The 14,090-nt window shown below is 47.4% G+C and overlaps 1 protein-coding gene across 2 annotated transcripts in view; it reads right to left on the reverse strand.

Annotated features, from left to right (window-relative positions):
• Positions 1 to 9,841: 9,841 nt before the first annotated feature.
• tegt (testis enhanced gene transcript (BAX inhibitor 1)) overlaps positions 9,842 to 14,090 on the reverse strand; it is a 12,725-nt gene continuing 8,476 nt past the window's right edge. For both annotated transcript variants that reach the window (XM_084395410.1, XM_084395411.1), the window contains exons 6-10: positions 13,729 to 13,826; positions 13,495 to 13,574; positions 13,325 to 13,425; positions 10,529 to 10,604; positions 9,842 to 10,446 (exon numbers count right to left, since the gene is read on the reverse strand). In XM_084395410.1, the coding sequence (XP_084251536.1) occupies positions 10,423 to 10,446; positions 10,529 to 10,604; positions 13,325 to 13,425; positions 13,495 to 13,574; positions 13,729 to 13,826 (379 nt within the window). In that variant the 3' untranslated portion in view covers positions 9,842 to 10,422. The remainder of the gene's footprint in view (positions 10,447 to 10,528; positions 10,605 to 13,324; positions 13,426 to 13,494; positions 13,575 to 13,728; positions 13,827 to 14,090) is intronic.

Genomic DNA, 14,090 nt, shown 5'->3' on the forward strand with positions numbered 1-14,090 from the left:
GTTTTTTTAAAGATTTTGTCAGGAAATGTATATGGTGAATCATCGGGACGATGATTTGACAAGTGGGGGTTGGATGTGACATTGAGCTCTGGTTAAAAGGGGTGGGGGGAGGAACTGTGCATATATTTAAGGGGGATGAGCACGGACTGATTTAAGTGATGCACCAAACTCATGCGGTGAAGACGCCACGTAAATACGGCGCTGGGAATGAATTGGATCGCAAGTGCTCCCGAGAACCCCGGTAACCAGAGCAGCCTGGGTGTAAAATGGGTGTTTTAAAGATTGCCTCGGTTTTGATTTAATTTGTCCTAAATTTTGTTTAAACAATTTGGTTGGTTATTCAGAATTGGTTTATTTTGAGTTGTTTGGTTTTTTTCTTTAAAGATTGCTGTCTGTGTCATGCCTTCTTAAATGAGGGTGGATATTTAAACTCGATTTTAAAGCCTTGGTATCAATAAAAGGAGTATTTATTAGGACCTTTTTGGTTCCTTGTGATTAATGAAAGCACCCACACAACATTTGGGTAAAGGAAATTTTGCCGCAATTGGGGGGTTTAAATGACGCTATGACTTCCGGGTCAATTGCAAGTGAACCGGAGTTTGAGTTATTAATTTTTTGGCTGTTAATATGATTTGTGGCTTTGCCAAATGTTAGCTGGAACCATAGAAATAATATTTTGTAATTTTCTAGTTTTATAGATGTAGTATTTCGGCTGTTTTTAAGCATTTATGGACTATTCACCTGAGCCTCCCCTGCATTGTAATATTGTGTTGGTATGTGCCAATTTCAGGGGTACCGTTAGTCCTATAAAGATGAGTAGCTTCATTCTCTTGTGAGATGAGAGGACATAAGTCTGTGTGATGCTCTATGTATAGTGGCTTGTGTAAAGGTCAATTTCAAAGCAGCTGCAAAATTTAGATTTTTTTTTGTTTTGACTCTCATGTCAATTTATTTTCTTTATTAAACAGTATTTTTTTTTTTTCCTTTTTTTTTTTTTTTTTTGTAAATTTGTATTGCCTTTCTTTGGCCTTAATTGGGGTAAATAAAAAGATCCCATCTGTTCAAACTCATCCAACTTCTCCTGAGTGTTTACATCTGCTCACGACGACTCAGCCACATTTACCCTCAACATTTGGTGGCAGCGGTTTCCGGGTAAACAGTGTCCGAGCAGCACTCAGTGAGTCAAGATGGACAATCAAGGCAGAGGTACGGCACCCCCTAGAGATGGTTCAACTATGGGTACCAGGCCCAAATCCACAGAGTCATTCAAGCATCCCACTCCTGTGGTCGAAGACAGGACAGATCGCTTGGAGAGGATTGTGAGAACGATGGTGGAGTCTCAGCGGCATCAGCAGGACCAGATAGAGGCAGAGGCGCTCCGGCAAGAGCGGAGATGGAAAGGTATGGAGCACCAATTCAAGCAACTACAGCAACTGGTGAGAGGCCATCCAGCATCAACACAGGCAACGAGGCAGCCACTCGCCGGAATGCAGCAGATGGATCTGCCCAGCTCCCGCCCTTCGACAGCCTTTGATCCACTCAACATGCCTTTTCTGGATTTACCAACTCCTCAGCCACATCCAGATCAGCACCCAGCACCAGGGATGCAGAGCTCTCTCAACTCCACCGCCCTTGGCCTTGCCGCTCCTCTAAACCTCCAGCGGGGGTGGAAACCCCCTAGGATGTCCTCGTATGAAGAGGACGAAGATATTGAACATTATTTAACCACTTTCGAAAGGCTCGCAGCAGCAAGTCAGTGGCCCCATGAGACTTGGGCATTGTATCTTGTGCCCTTGTTAAATGGTAAGGCAAGATCTGCCTATGTAGCCATGTGTGTTGAAGATAGTCAGGATTACATGAAAGTGAAGCAAGCCATTCTCAACAAGTTCAACATCAGCGCCGAGACTTACCGCCAGCGTTTCCGTTCCAAGTCCATTAAGGAGGGTGAGACGGCGAAAGAACTTCAAGCCCGGCTAAAGGACCTGATGGAGAAGTGGCTAGTTCCAGAGACACGGACCAGGAACCAGGTGTGCGACCAAATCGTGCTGGAGCAGTTCCTGGGCATGCTGTACCCTGAGCTGCAGGTGTGGGTGAGAGAACGCACCCCAGATTCATCGGTGCAAGCAGCAGATCTGGTGGAGACTTTCATGGCTGCCAGACAATCCAGAAGAGGCTATCACCTGGGTCCACAACAGCAGGACTGGAGAAGACCCTACCAAGCAGCCCAGAAAGAGCCAGAGAAGACAGCCTCTGGTAGGTCTGCGGGTGGTAACAGTCGAGTGTTTAGGCCCTCTAACAGCCCCAATAGCCCCAGTGTTAGCCCCACTCCAGCTGGAACACCTAGAGTACCTATTTGTCACGGTTGTGGTCAGCAAGGTCACATTAGGCCCAATTGCACACTGAAGAAAGTGTCTGATTCCAGACTATGTTACCTACCTGGACCTAGTAAGCACTTACCTTGTGTGTCTTCTGATGTTACTGTCCCTGTGAAGATAAGTGGAAAGATAGTTCAGGCTTTAGTTGACTCAGGAAGTAGTCAGTCTTTCGTTCTTCAATCTTGTTTGAGGTCGGATTTCCAGCCTGTGGGCAAAGTGAGGGTCCGCTGCATTCATGGCGATGAGTCTGAGCACCAGACCAGCGAGGTTCTCATAGATATTAATGGCCAAAAATACTTGTTGACCGTAGGGATTTTGGATAAATGCCCTTACCCAGTGATTTTAGGCCAGGATGTGCCAGTTCTTACAGAACTATTGCAAAGTGTTAACACAGTCAGTGCTTATGTTACAACTAGAGCACAGGCCAAGGATAAACTAGATTCCAGTGTTTGGTCTGAGTTACCATTTGAGGGTTGTCCTGGTGGCAAACCTAAAAAGTCCAAGGCAGAGAGGCGTAGAGCAAAGGTGGCAGGTACAGCTGTGCAGGAAAGTCTATCCTTCCCACAACTAGAGGACATTGAAGTCTTTGAAGACTTCAAGAAGCTTCAAAAGGAAGACCCCACACTTAGCTCTTGCTTTTCTTCTGTTAAGACCGATGATGAGGCTAGAGAAGCCGTGAGGGAAGGTGGCATGTGTTTTGTTATCAATAATGAGAAACTGTATCGAGTGAGTGCAGACACAGAGCAGTTAGTTGTTCCTGAAACTCTTAGAGCCAAAGTGTTACACCTAGGTCACAGCATTCCGTGGTCAGGACATCTAGGCAGGGAGAAGACTGAGAAGAGAATCCTGCAAAGATTTTATTGGCCAGGTTTCAACAAGGACATAGCAGAGTACACTAGGTCATGTCCAGAGTGCCAGTTGTCTGCTCGTTCCAAAAGGGGTTTAAAAGCTCCCCTCATCAGTCTCCCAATTATTGACACACCTTTTAGTCGCATTGCTATGGATGTAGTTGGTCCCTTAGAGAGGAGTAGGGCAGGACACCTTAGTAATTTGTGATTACGCAACACGTTACCCAGAAGCATTCCCCCTCAGAAATACTAAGGCAAGGCAAGTGGCCAATAGTTTAATTCAACTTTTCTCCCGTGTGGGTGTCCCCAAAGAAATCTTAACCGATCAGGGAAGTAATTTCACCAGCAAGGCATTGAGACAGGTGTACTCCCTGTTAGGGATCCGGGGCATTAAAACCACACCCTACCACCCGCAGACCGACGGTATGGTTGAGAGATTCAATCAGACCCTGAAGTCGATGCTGCGGAAGTTCGTGTCTGAGTCAGGAGCTGACTGGGACCAGTGGCTTCCTTACCTATTGTTTGCCTACAGAGAAGTACCGCAGGCATCCACCGGGTTCTCTCCCTTCGAACTCTTGTTCGGACGGGAAGTGAGAGGCCCACTTGACATCCTCCGAGAGAGTTGGGAGGGGGACGCTCCTCACCAGCCAACCAACATTGTGAGTTATGTCCTGAAGATGCGGGAAAAGTTGGACCAGCTGAGCTCCATGGCCCACCAACACCTAGCCCAGGCTCAAACGAGGCAGAAAACGTGGTATGACCGAACAGCACGCAGTCGTACCTTTATGTCCGGACAGAAAGTACTGCTACTGTTGCCATCATCAGAAAGTAGTTTGCTGGCGAAGTGGCAAGGCCCTTTCAAGGTACTTCGCAAGGTTGGCGAGGTTACCTACGAAATCTCAATGCCAGACAGACGTCGCTCCAAACAGATCTTCCACGTGAACCTCCTAAAACAATGGGTTGACCGACCATCTTCTATCCAAGACCAGCTGTGGGCGCGGACCGTGGAAGAGGAAGAAGAGCCGATGGAGCAGTACTTTCCTACTGCGGGCGGAGAGTCAACCTACCCCTCTGTTACCCATTTGACAACTGAACAGCAGGATGACCTGCTGAAAATCATCCCGAAAGGCCTGTTCCGAGACCAGCCGGGGCGAACTGACGTCATCACCCACGACATCCGGCTGACTTCTACAGGCCCTATCCGGCAGACCACCACCAGGGTTCCAGCGCGACTGATCCCCGCGCTGAAGCAGGAGGTGTTGGCGATGCTGGAAATGGGGGTGATTGAGACGTCACACAGTGAGTGGTGCAGTCCTGTGGTCCTGGTGCCAAAAAAGGACGGAGGGCTTCGCTTCTGTGTCGACTTTTCGAAACTGAATACCATCTCAGCTTTTGACCCATATCCCATGCCCCGTGTGGACGAGCTGGTGGAGCGCCTGGGAAAGGCTGAGTTCCTCAGCACCTTAGACTTGTGTAAGGGGTACTGGCAAGTGCCACTCAACCCCCAAGCACGGGAACTGACCGCCTTCAAAGCTCCATCTGGCTTGTTCCAGTTTAGGGTCATGCCCTTTGGCCTTCATGGCGCAGCAGCAACATTCCAGCGTCTCATGGATGAGGTGCTGAGGGGCGCTGAGGCTTATATCGATGATGTTATTATTCACAGTTCATCATGGGAAGAACATCTTCAACACCTCAGTGATGTCTTCCATAGGATTCGGCAGGCCGGGCTGGTAGTAAATGCCAGCAAATGCCAGCTAGCCCGGTCTGAAGTGTGTTACCTGGGATATGTCCTGGGTTGCGGCACCATACGTCCTCAGGTCAGCAAGGTGGACGCCATCCGCAGCTCCCAGCCGCCTTCAACCAAGAAGGGGGTGAGATCTTTTCTGGGGTTGGTCGGATGGTACCGGAGGTTCATCCCCAACTTTTCAAGCCGAGCAGCTCCCCTGTCAGACCTCACTCGCAAGACCAGCCCCAATAAGGTCGTCTGGACTTTTGAGTGTGAGGCAGCTTTCCACGACCTCAAGGAGAGCATGTGCCACGAACCGGTGTTGCAGAGTCCTGACTTTTCCTTACCTTTCACGGTGCAAACCGACGCTTCGGGCATCGGCCTGGGAGCAGTGTTGTTGCAGGGTGAGGGGGAGGACAAAAGACCTATACAGTTTGTGAGCCGCAAACTGTTCCCTCGCGAAACTCGGTACTCCACCATCGAAAAGGAGTGTCTTGCCATCAAGTGGGCTCTGGACACTTTAAAATATTACCTTGTTGGCAAAGAGTTTGTCTTGGAGACAGACCACAGGCCCTTGCAATGGCTACATCGCATGCGTGACTTTAATTCCAGAATCACCCGATGGCACCTATCCTTGCAGCCATACAGGTTTACTGTGAGGTATAGGGCGGGAAAGGACAATGTCATTGCGGACTTTCTTTCACGTCATGAGCTGGACCTGGACGTTCTCTCTTAAGGGGGGGGGGTGTGTGACGGGGTGCTTAGCTACCGTCACGGCAGCGATGCGCTACCTATTACAGTTCACAAAGACTGAGTGCAAATGTTGCTTGTATTTGTTTGTCAAGCGTGTTAATGTGTTTTGTTAATCCTTATATTGTTTCAAATCAGCGGTAACCTAGCTTTTTATCAAAACTCCTACAGTAATCCCGTAGTTTCGTGTGCACACTTATAATATCTATTACTACGGTGATTTATATGCTATAGCTACTGTCATCAATACATATCTTACTGTTTAATATCATGTTATTTATCGCGCAATCATGATTAGTTTCAATAACCACGTAACACATGTTTTCGTTAATTATGTATCTGTTTATTTAGTTTAAAAGGAACATAGCTTTGACATACCATCTTTGTGTCTTACTGGCGTCTCCGGTTTGTTTGGGTAAAGGAAATTTTGCCGCAATTGGGGGGTTTAAATGACGCTATGACTTCCGGGTCAATTGCAAGTGAACCGGAGTTTGAGTTATTAATTTTTTGGCTGTTAATATGATTTGTGGCTTTGCCAAATGTTAGCTGGAACCATAGAAATAATATTTTGTAATTTTCTAGTTTTATAGATGTAGTATTTCGGCTGTTTTTAAGCATTTATGGACTATTCACCTGAGCCTCCCCTGCATTGTAATATTGTGTTGGTATGTGCCAATTTCAGGGGTACCGTTAGTCCTATAAAGATGAGTAGCTTCATTCTCTTGGGGGGGCGTGAGATGAGAGGACATAAGTCTGTGTGATGCTCTATGTATAGTGGCTTGTGTAAAGGTCAATTTCAAAGCAGCTGCAAAATTTAGATTTTTTTTTGTTTTGACTCTCATGTCAATTTATTTTCTTTATTAAACAGTATTTTTTTTTTTTTTCTTTTTTTTCCTTTGTAAATTTGTATTGCCTTTCTTTGGCCTTAATTGGGGTAAATAAAAAGATCCCATCTGTTCAAACTCATCCAACTTCTCCTGAGTGTTTACATCTGCTCACGACGACTCAGCCACATTTACCCTCAACAACGTAACACACATGATCTCACTGTTTTCACAGATTCGTGTTTTTGTAGTTTACACAGAGACGATAACGGTATCGCTTTCACAAAACATTTTCAAAGGTTTTCGTGTTTTCAGGCCCAAAATGCCATTCTTGTGTAAATGAACGGCCAAAACGCATAAAAAGTTTTCCGTTTTTAGTTGAAAATGGTGTGATGTAAAAGGCCCCAAACTTCCCCGCCGCCATTCTGAAGAGTTCAACTCGAGGGACGTTTATTTGGACAGAGTGAGTGAATCTACTCAACGGCTGCGTTCCAGTCCAAAACTGTCCTGCCCTTCACTCACTAACTCTAGGCTAACTCCCCGCCGCCTCGTTCACTCGCTAACTTCCCTCCGCCGCCTCGTTCACTCGCTAACTCCCCTCCGCCTCGTTCACTTCGCTAACTCCCCTCTGCCTCGTTCACTCGCTAACTCCCCTCCGCCTCGTTCACTCGCTAACTCCCCTCCGCCACTCGCTAACTCCCCTCCGCCACTCGCTAACTCCCCTCGGCCTCGTTCACTCGCTAACTCCCCTCCGCCTCGTTCACTCGCTAACTCCTCTCTGCCTCGTTCACTCGCTAACTCCCCTCCGCCTCGTTCACTCGCTAACTCCTCTCTGCCTCGTTCACTTCGCTAACTCCCCTCCGCCTCGTTCACTCGCTAACTCCCCTCCGCCTCGTTCACTCGCTAACTTCCCTCCGGCACTTGCTAACTTCCCTCCGCCTCGTTCACTCGCTAACTCCCCTCCGCCACTCGCTAACTCCCCTCCGCCTCGTTCACTCGCTAACTTCCCTCCGCCTCGTTCACTCGCTAACTCCCCTCCGCCTCGTTCACTCGCTAACTCCCCTCCGCCACTCGCTAACTCCCCTCCGCCTCGTTCACTTCGCTAACTTCCCTCCGCCACTTGCTAACTTCCCTCCGCCTCGTTCACTCGCTAACTCCCCTCCGCCACTCACTAACTCCCCTCCGCCTCGTTCACTCGCTAACTCCCCTCCGCCTCGTTCACTCGCTAACTCCCCTCCGCCTCGTTCACTCGCTAACTCCCCTCCGCCACTCGCTAACTCCCCTCCGCCTCGTTCACTCGCTAACTTCCCTCCGGCACTTGCTAACTCCCCTCCGCCACTCGCTAACTCCCCTCCGCCTCGTTCACTCGCTAACTTCCCTCCGCCACTCGCTAACTCCCCTCCGCCTCGTTCACTCGCTAACTTCCCTCCGCCTCGTTCACTCGCTAACTCCCCTCCGCCTCGTTCACTCGCTAACTCCCCTCCGCCTCGTTCACTTCGCTAACTCCCCTCCGCCACTTGCTAACTTCCCTCCGCCTCGTTCACTCGCTAACTCCCCTCCGCCACTCGCTAACTCCCCTCCGCCTCGTTCACTCGCTAACTCCCCTCCGCCTCGTTCACTCGCTAACTTCCCTCCGCCTCGTTCACTCGCTAACTCCCCTCCGCCTCGTTCACTCGCTAACTCCCCTCCGCCACTCGCTAACTCCCCTCCGCCTCGTTCACTCGCTAACTTCCCTCCGCCACTTGCTAACTTCCCTCCGCCTCGTTCACTTCGCTAACTCCCCTCCGCCACTCGCTAACTCCCCTCCGCCTCGTTCACTCGCTAACTCCCCTCCGCCTCGTTCACTCGCTAACTTCCCTCCGCCACTCGCTAACTTCCCTCCGCCTCGTTCACTCGCTAACTCCCCTCTGCCACTCGCTAACTCCCCTCCGCCTCGTTCACTCGCTAACTTCCCTCCGCCACTTGCTAACTTCCCTCCGCCTCGTTCACTCGCTAACTCCCCTCCGCCACTCGCTAACTCCCCTCCGCCTCGTTCACTCGCTAACTCCCCTCCACCTCGTTCACTCGCTAACTCCCCTCCGCCACTCGCTAACTCCCCTCCGCCACTCGCTAACTCCCCTCCGCCTCGTTCACTTCGCTAACTTCCCTCCGCCTCGTTCACTCGCTAACTCCCCTCCGCCACTCGCTAACTCCCCTCCGCCTCGTTCACTCGCTAACTCCCCTCCGCCTCGTTCACTCGCTAACTTCCCTCCCCCTCGTTCACTCGCTAACTCCCCTCCGCCACTCGCTAACTCCCCTCCGCCTCGTTCACTTCGCTAACTTCCCTCCGCCTCGTTCACTCGCTAACTCCCCTCCGCCACTCGCTAACTCCCCTCCGCCACTCGCTAACTCCCCTCCGCCTCGTTCACTTCGCTAACTTCCCTCCGCCTCGTTCACTCGCTAACTCCCCTCCGCCTCGTTCACTCGCTAACTCCCCTCCGCCTCGTTCACTCGCTAACTTCCCTCCGCCTCGTTCACTCGCTAACTCCCCTCCGCCACTCGCTAACTCCCCTCCGCCTCGTTCACTCGCTAACTTCCCTCCGCCACTTGCTAACTTCCCTCCGCCTCGTTCACTCGCTAACTCCCCTCCGCCTTGTTCACTCGCTAACTCCCCTCCGCCTCGTTCACTTCGCTAACTCCCCTCCGCCTCGTTCACTCGCTAACTTCCCTCCGCCTCGTTCACTTCGCTAACTCCCCTCCGCCACTCGCTAACTCCCCTCCGCCTCGTTCACTCGCTAACTCCCCTCCGCCTCGTTCACTTCGCTAACTCCCCTCCGCCACTCGCTAACTCCCCTCCGCCTCGTTCACTCGCTAACTCCCCTCCGCCTCGTTCACTCGCTAACTCCCCTCCGCCTCGTTCACCTCGCTAACTCCCCTCCGCCACTCGCTAACTCCCCTCCGCCACTCGCTAACTCCCCTCCGCCACTCGCTAACTCCCCTCCCCCTCGTTCACTTCGCTAACTTCCCTCCCCCTCGTTCACTCGCTAACTTCCCTCCCCCTCGTTCACTTCGCTAACTCCCCTCCGCCTCGTTCACTCGCTAACTCCCCTCCACCTCGTTCACTCGCTAACTTCCCTCCCCCTCGTTCACTCGCTAACTCCCCTCCGCCTCGTTCACCTCGCTAACTCCCCTCCGCCTCGTTCACTCGCTAACTCCCCTCCCCCTCGTTCACTCGCTAACTAATTCACTTCATTAAAAAAAGAATAGAAACCCAGCAGAACGGCACATGCTGGATGTAAATATAGGATTAATATATCAGACACCACTCACGAACACAAATGCAATCTGTGGCATCGTTTATTGACTTAAGATGCACAATATTCATGAATAAAATTAAAAAAATCTCATCTGTGATCTCAATGATAAATGCATTAACAATGGTAGCCTTGAATCTAAATAAAATTGGCATTAACAGCAGCTACAAAACTCTAGTCTGACATTGGCAATAAAGAAAAGAAAAGAATGAAATAATGCAAACACCACAAGAGCAGTTTAGCGGAGCACAACCATGTTAAGGTGTTAATGATTTGATATTGTTCAGAGCGTGGGTAAGAAAGTCACTTTCTATTGTGTGTACAATATTAAATCAGATCATCTTCAGAATGTTTCATGAGATTCCTTTTCCACAGAACGTTAAATCCTGCAGCAAGTCAAAGAAATTAAGCTTTTAAATAAGACTTCAAAATCTACAGTCAAACCACATTAGATCACTATCCTGACAACATATCAAAGCCCAGGAACAATTCTCAAAAATAAAGTTAAGACACCATATCAAATCACATTAATGTAATCAAACTAATCAGATTCACAATGAAGCTGCAGACGTGTTCAGCTCACAGATGTGTCCTCTCTTCGGGACATTACTTCTTCTCCTTCTTCTTTTCCTACACAAACACAGTGAAGTCAGTATGGACTAAGACAGATGGAGGCAACGACGCTGATGGACAGTTATGATGTGTGAAATACCTTCTCGTTCATAGAGAGGATGATCACAAGCTTTCTGAAGATGGTCACAAAGTCCAGGAAGAGGTCGACACAATGCCTTCATTGACAAAACACAAAACACAGTCATATTCATTCCCGGTTTCCTTCCTTTCTCATTATGTACAACTTTATTGTGGCTGGTTCATTAAACAATGGATTTGGTTTCTTTTAAAATACTAATATAAACTAGGGATGCGTTCCTCGTTTCCTTCATTTATCAGTATAGGCTGATGCAGGGTATTTATCAGCCCATGTTGGATATAAGTTTCAACTTTGGCGTCTATACTGACCCAGTTTACACACACACACTGTGAGCAGAAAGCGTGCAGTAAACATGAACATCTTCGCTGAAAAGATTAAAGGCCACGATACACTCCGGCTGGTAAACTCCCATTGGTCAGTGGTGATGATGTAATATGTGGGTGTGGCTCTGAGGCTCCGCCTCCTTCGAGGAGTAAATCTTCTCCGGTTTATTTCTTCAGGTTAGTCGTCGAGGTTCAGACGCGAGTGAAAACATGAGACACTGAGACGCTTTATAGCAGAAGCTGAAGAGACTCCGACACTGTGGTCTGGTGCTCTCGGTCACTTCTGACCAAACATTTTTACGTTTCGTTATTTTATTTTTTTTCCTCATTGGAATGGTACGAAACTTAGTAAAGGTTTTAGCACTTGCTGTGTGAACACACACACACACACACAAAAAGCAATAGACTAATAAAACTAATAATAAATCGTCACTTGTGCTCCTGCGGCATTGGAAATGAATGAGAGGAAGTTCCTCTAGTGGAAGCGTCTGGAACTGCAGCCGAACAACATCTCACTGAAGATCATTAGCAGATATCAGCCTCACATTTTTAACACAACTTGTTTAGGTTTATGACTTTGATTTTTTGCAGTTTTAGAGTAAAATGTGTTTTTGAAAATATAAATTTCATATCAAAATTTTAAATAGTATTTTTGTGCATTTTTCATGACAACAAACAAAATTCTGTAACTTTTTTTAAGTTCACTTTTTCAAACTTTTTTCACTTCAGCAATAATCTGCCTAGTGTCGTCTCTGAGAAAAGTGACGACACTATGAAATATGAAAAATGACTGTGTATGATTGAGGTTGAAATGATTTTTCAATCTATGGGTTCAGCAAAAGGAATTATCTTTCATAAACTAGCATAAACAACCACTTTTAACTTTACCCACACATGTACAGGGCTTGAATTTCGGTGCGGGAATGTGGGGATTGCGCATAATTTAATCCATTCCCGCAAGGTTAGCTTTTATAGTGCGAGAAATTCACACACAAATATATTCGCTTCATCTCAGAGCAAATGATTAAAAAATAAATTCACAGATGTGAGAAAAAAGATGTCAAACTGTCTTTTATTTTCTAATTTAATTCCTCGATCAGCGCTGGACCGGCATCCCTGTCTCCTGCTGAGCCCTGGCCGTAGACGGATCACATCGCTGTCAGTGCACTGATCTTATTCACACTATCGAGTGTAGGTGCAGCATTCCTACATTGAGTCATAATGAGCTGTTTGTGAAGAAATTATCCTCTTCCAAATTATGCCATTTTAATCACGAAATTGAAACATTAAAAACCATTTAGCTCTTTATGGTGTGCGAGTGATAGAGCGCGGCAGCAACGGACCAGCTGATCAGCTCGCAGCGTAACAACACTGAACGCTCGGCCGAACAGCTGATCATAGCTGTACAGGGCGCCTAATTATTTTTCATCTCCATAAATAAATCTAGTAGTAAAGCTAATGCAAGGGCTAGAAATCAATTAATCTTTTGCTGATACTTCCTTGTCATCATGGAGAGCGCAGTTCATGGTTGCATAGCAATGACAGACGCCACGGGAGAGCTAGCGCTTGTGGAAAGGAGAGAGCAGCGCCCACGCTTCCACTTGTTTTTACACCTCTAGAGCGACGCTGTTGATTGTTTGAGCATGTGACTGCGCGTTTCTCCTTGTTTTCTATAGTTATGCGCAGCATATTTCCCGCGCGCACAAACACGGCCACAGACAATGTTCGGTTAGCGCAGTTTAAACATGGACCGCTGGCTGAAGCGAAAGACAAGTTCGGATAACGCAGATCACGATCCAAAGGAAAAAAGTGTCCGACAACGAAAGGCCGACAAGCAGGCAAACCGAAGATCCACACAAACATCTCAGAGGTGAAGCAGTCAAAGGATACATTTGTTTGTTTTGTTATTAACTGTTCTGAGAACTGGAAATGCACAATTCATGCATACAAATCTGTAGATATTAATAAATGAAGATGATTAAATTAGACAGATGCATCAAAAGTTATTCTCCCCCCCAATAATCTTTAGATCCCCCATGTGACCCATGTAAGGGGGGAATCCCCCCAGTTTAAAAAACGAAATTCAGGCCCTGCATGTAATATCTGCCATTATATGAAAACAATTATTGGTAACATTTTACAATAAGGTTCATTAGTTAACATTAATGTATTCACTAAAATGAACTAACAATGAGCAAAACATTTGTTACAGTATTTATTAATCTTTATTAATGTTAGTTAATAAAAATCCAGCCGTTCATTGTTTGTTCATGTTAGTTCACAGTGCATTCACTAATGTTAACAAACACAACCTTAGATTTTAATCATGTATTATTAAATGTTGTAATTAATATTAACTAAGAGTAATAAATGCTGAAGAAATATTGTTCATTCTTAGTTCATGTTCACTAATGAACCTTATTGAGAAGTGCTGCTGTTATTAATACACTGGTAAACAGAGTAAAACTCTTACCAGATGTAGTCTTTGTCTCCCATCTCTGCCTTCTCGATGATGAGCTGAGTGTCGAACAGCACAAACCCACACATGACGACCAGACCCAGATACAGATGAGCCTGAAACACACCACAACTGTTACACACACACCCTGGACACCTGCTCCCTTCACATGGCCAATCACGCACCTTAAAGACTAAAGCTGAGGCGAAGAACATGTTGACGACGGAGACGAGCAGGAGAACGGTCAGGCCTGACATCAGAGTGCCTAGAAGAACAGGAGAGCACAGGTCAGATCAGCAGAGCCGTGTGTGTGTGTGTGTGTGTGTGTGTGTGTGTGTGTGTGTGTGTGTGTGTGTGTGATCAGTTGAGCCGTGTGTGTGTGTGTGTGTGTGTGTGTGTGTGTGTGTGTGAGCGCTCACCTCCCAGGAACAGGTAACTCCTGCGCTGGGCGTAGAGCGCGCTCAGTGTGAAGCAGCCGAAGATGATGGAGGTGCCCAGGAACGCCGTCACGATGATGCTGGAGAGAAATGAAGACACCAGTTCAGGCTAATGCTCATTTATTAGAGCTGTCACAATATATCGCAATACAAAAATGCATCAATATGTGTTGTGTATAGATCACCCAAAATGAAAATTACAGTGAGAGGAAAAATGTAAGTTTACAGAGTTTTAGAGTCAGAACTACATTACACTACTATATATAATGTTGAATATAATGTATAATAATGGGAATATGTGTGTGTCCTGATAATGCCAGATGTCTGATGTTCCCAGTAAAAGT

The sequence above is a fragment of the Rutilus rutilus genome (genome assembly GCF_951802725.1).
Source record: "Rutilus rutilus genome assembly, chromosome: 22".
Classification (NCBI taxonomy): domain Eukaryota; kingdom Metazoa; phylum Chordata; class Actinopteri; order Cypriniformes; family Leuciscidae; genus Rutilus; species Rutilus rutilus.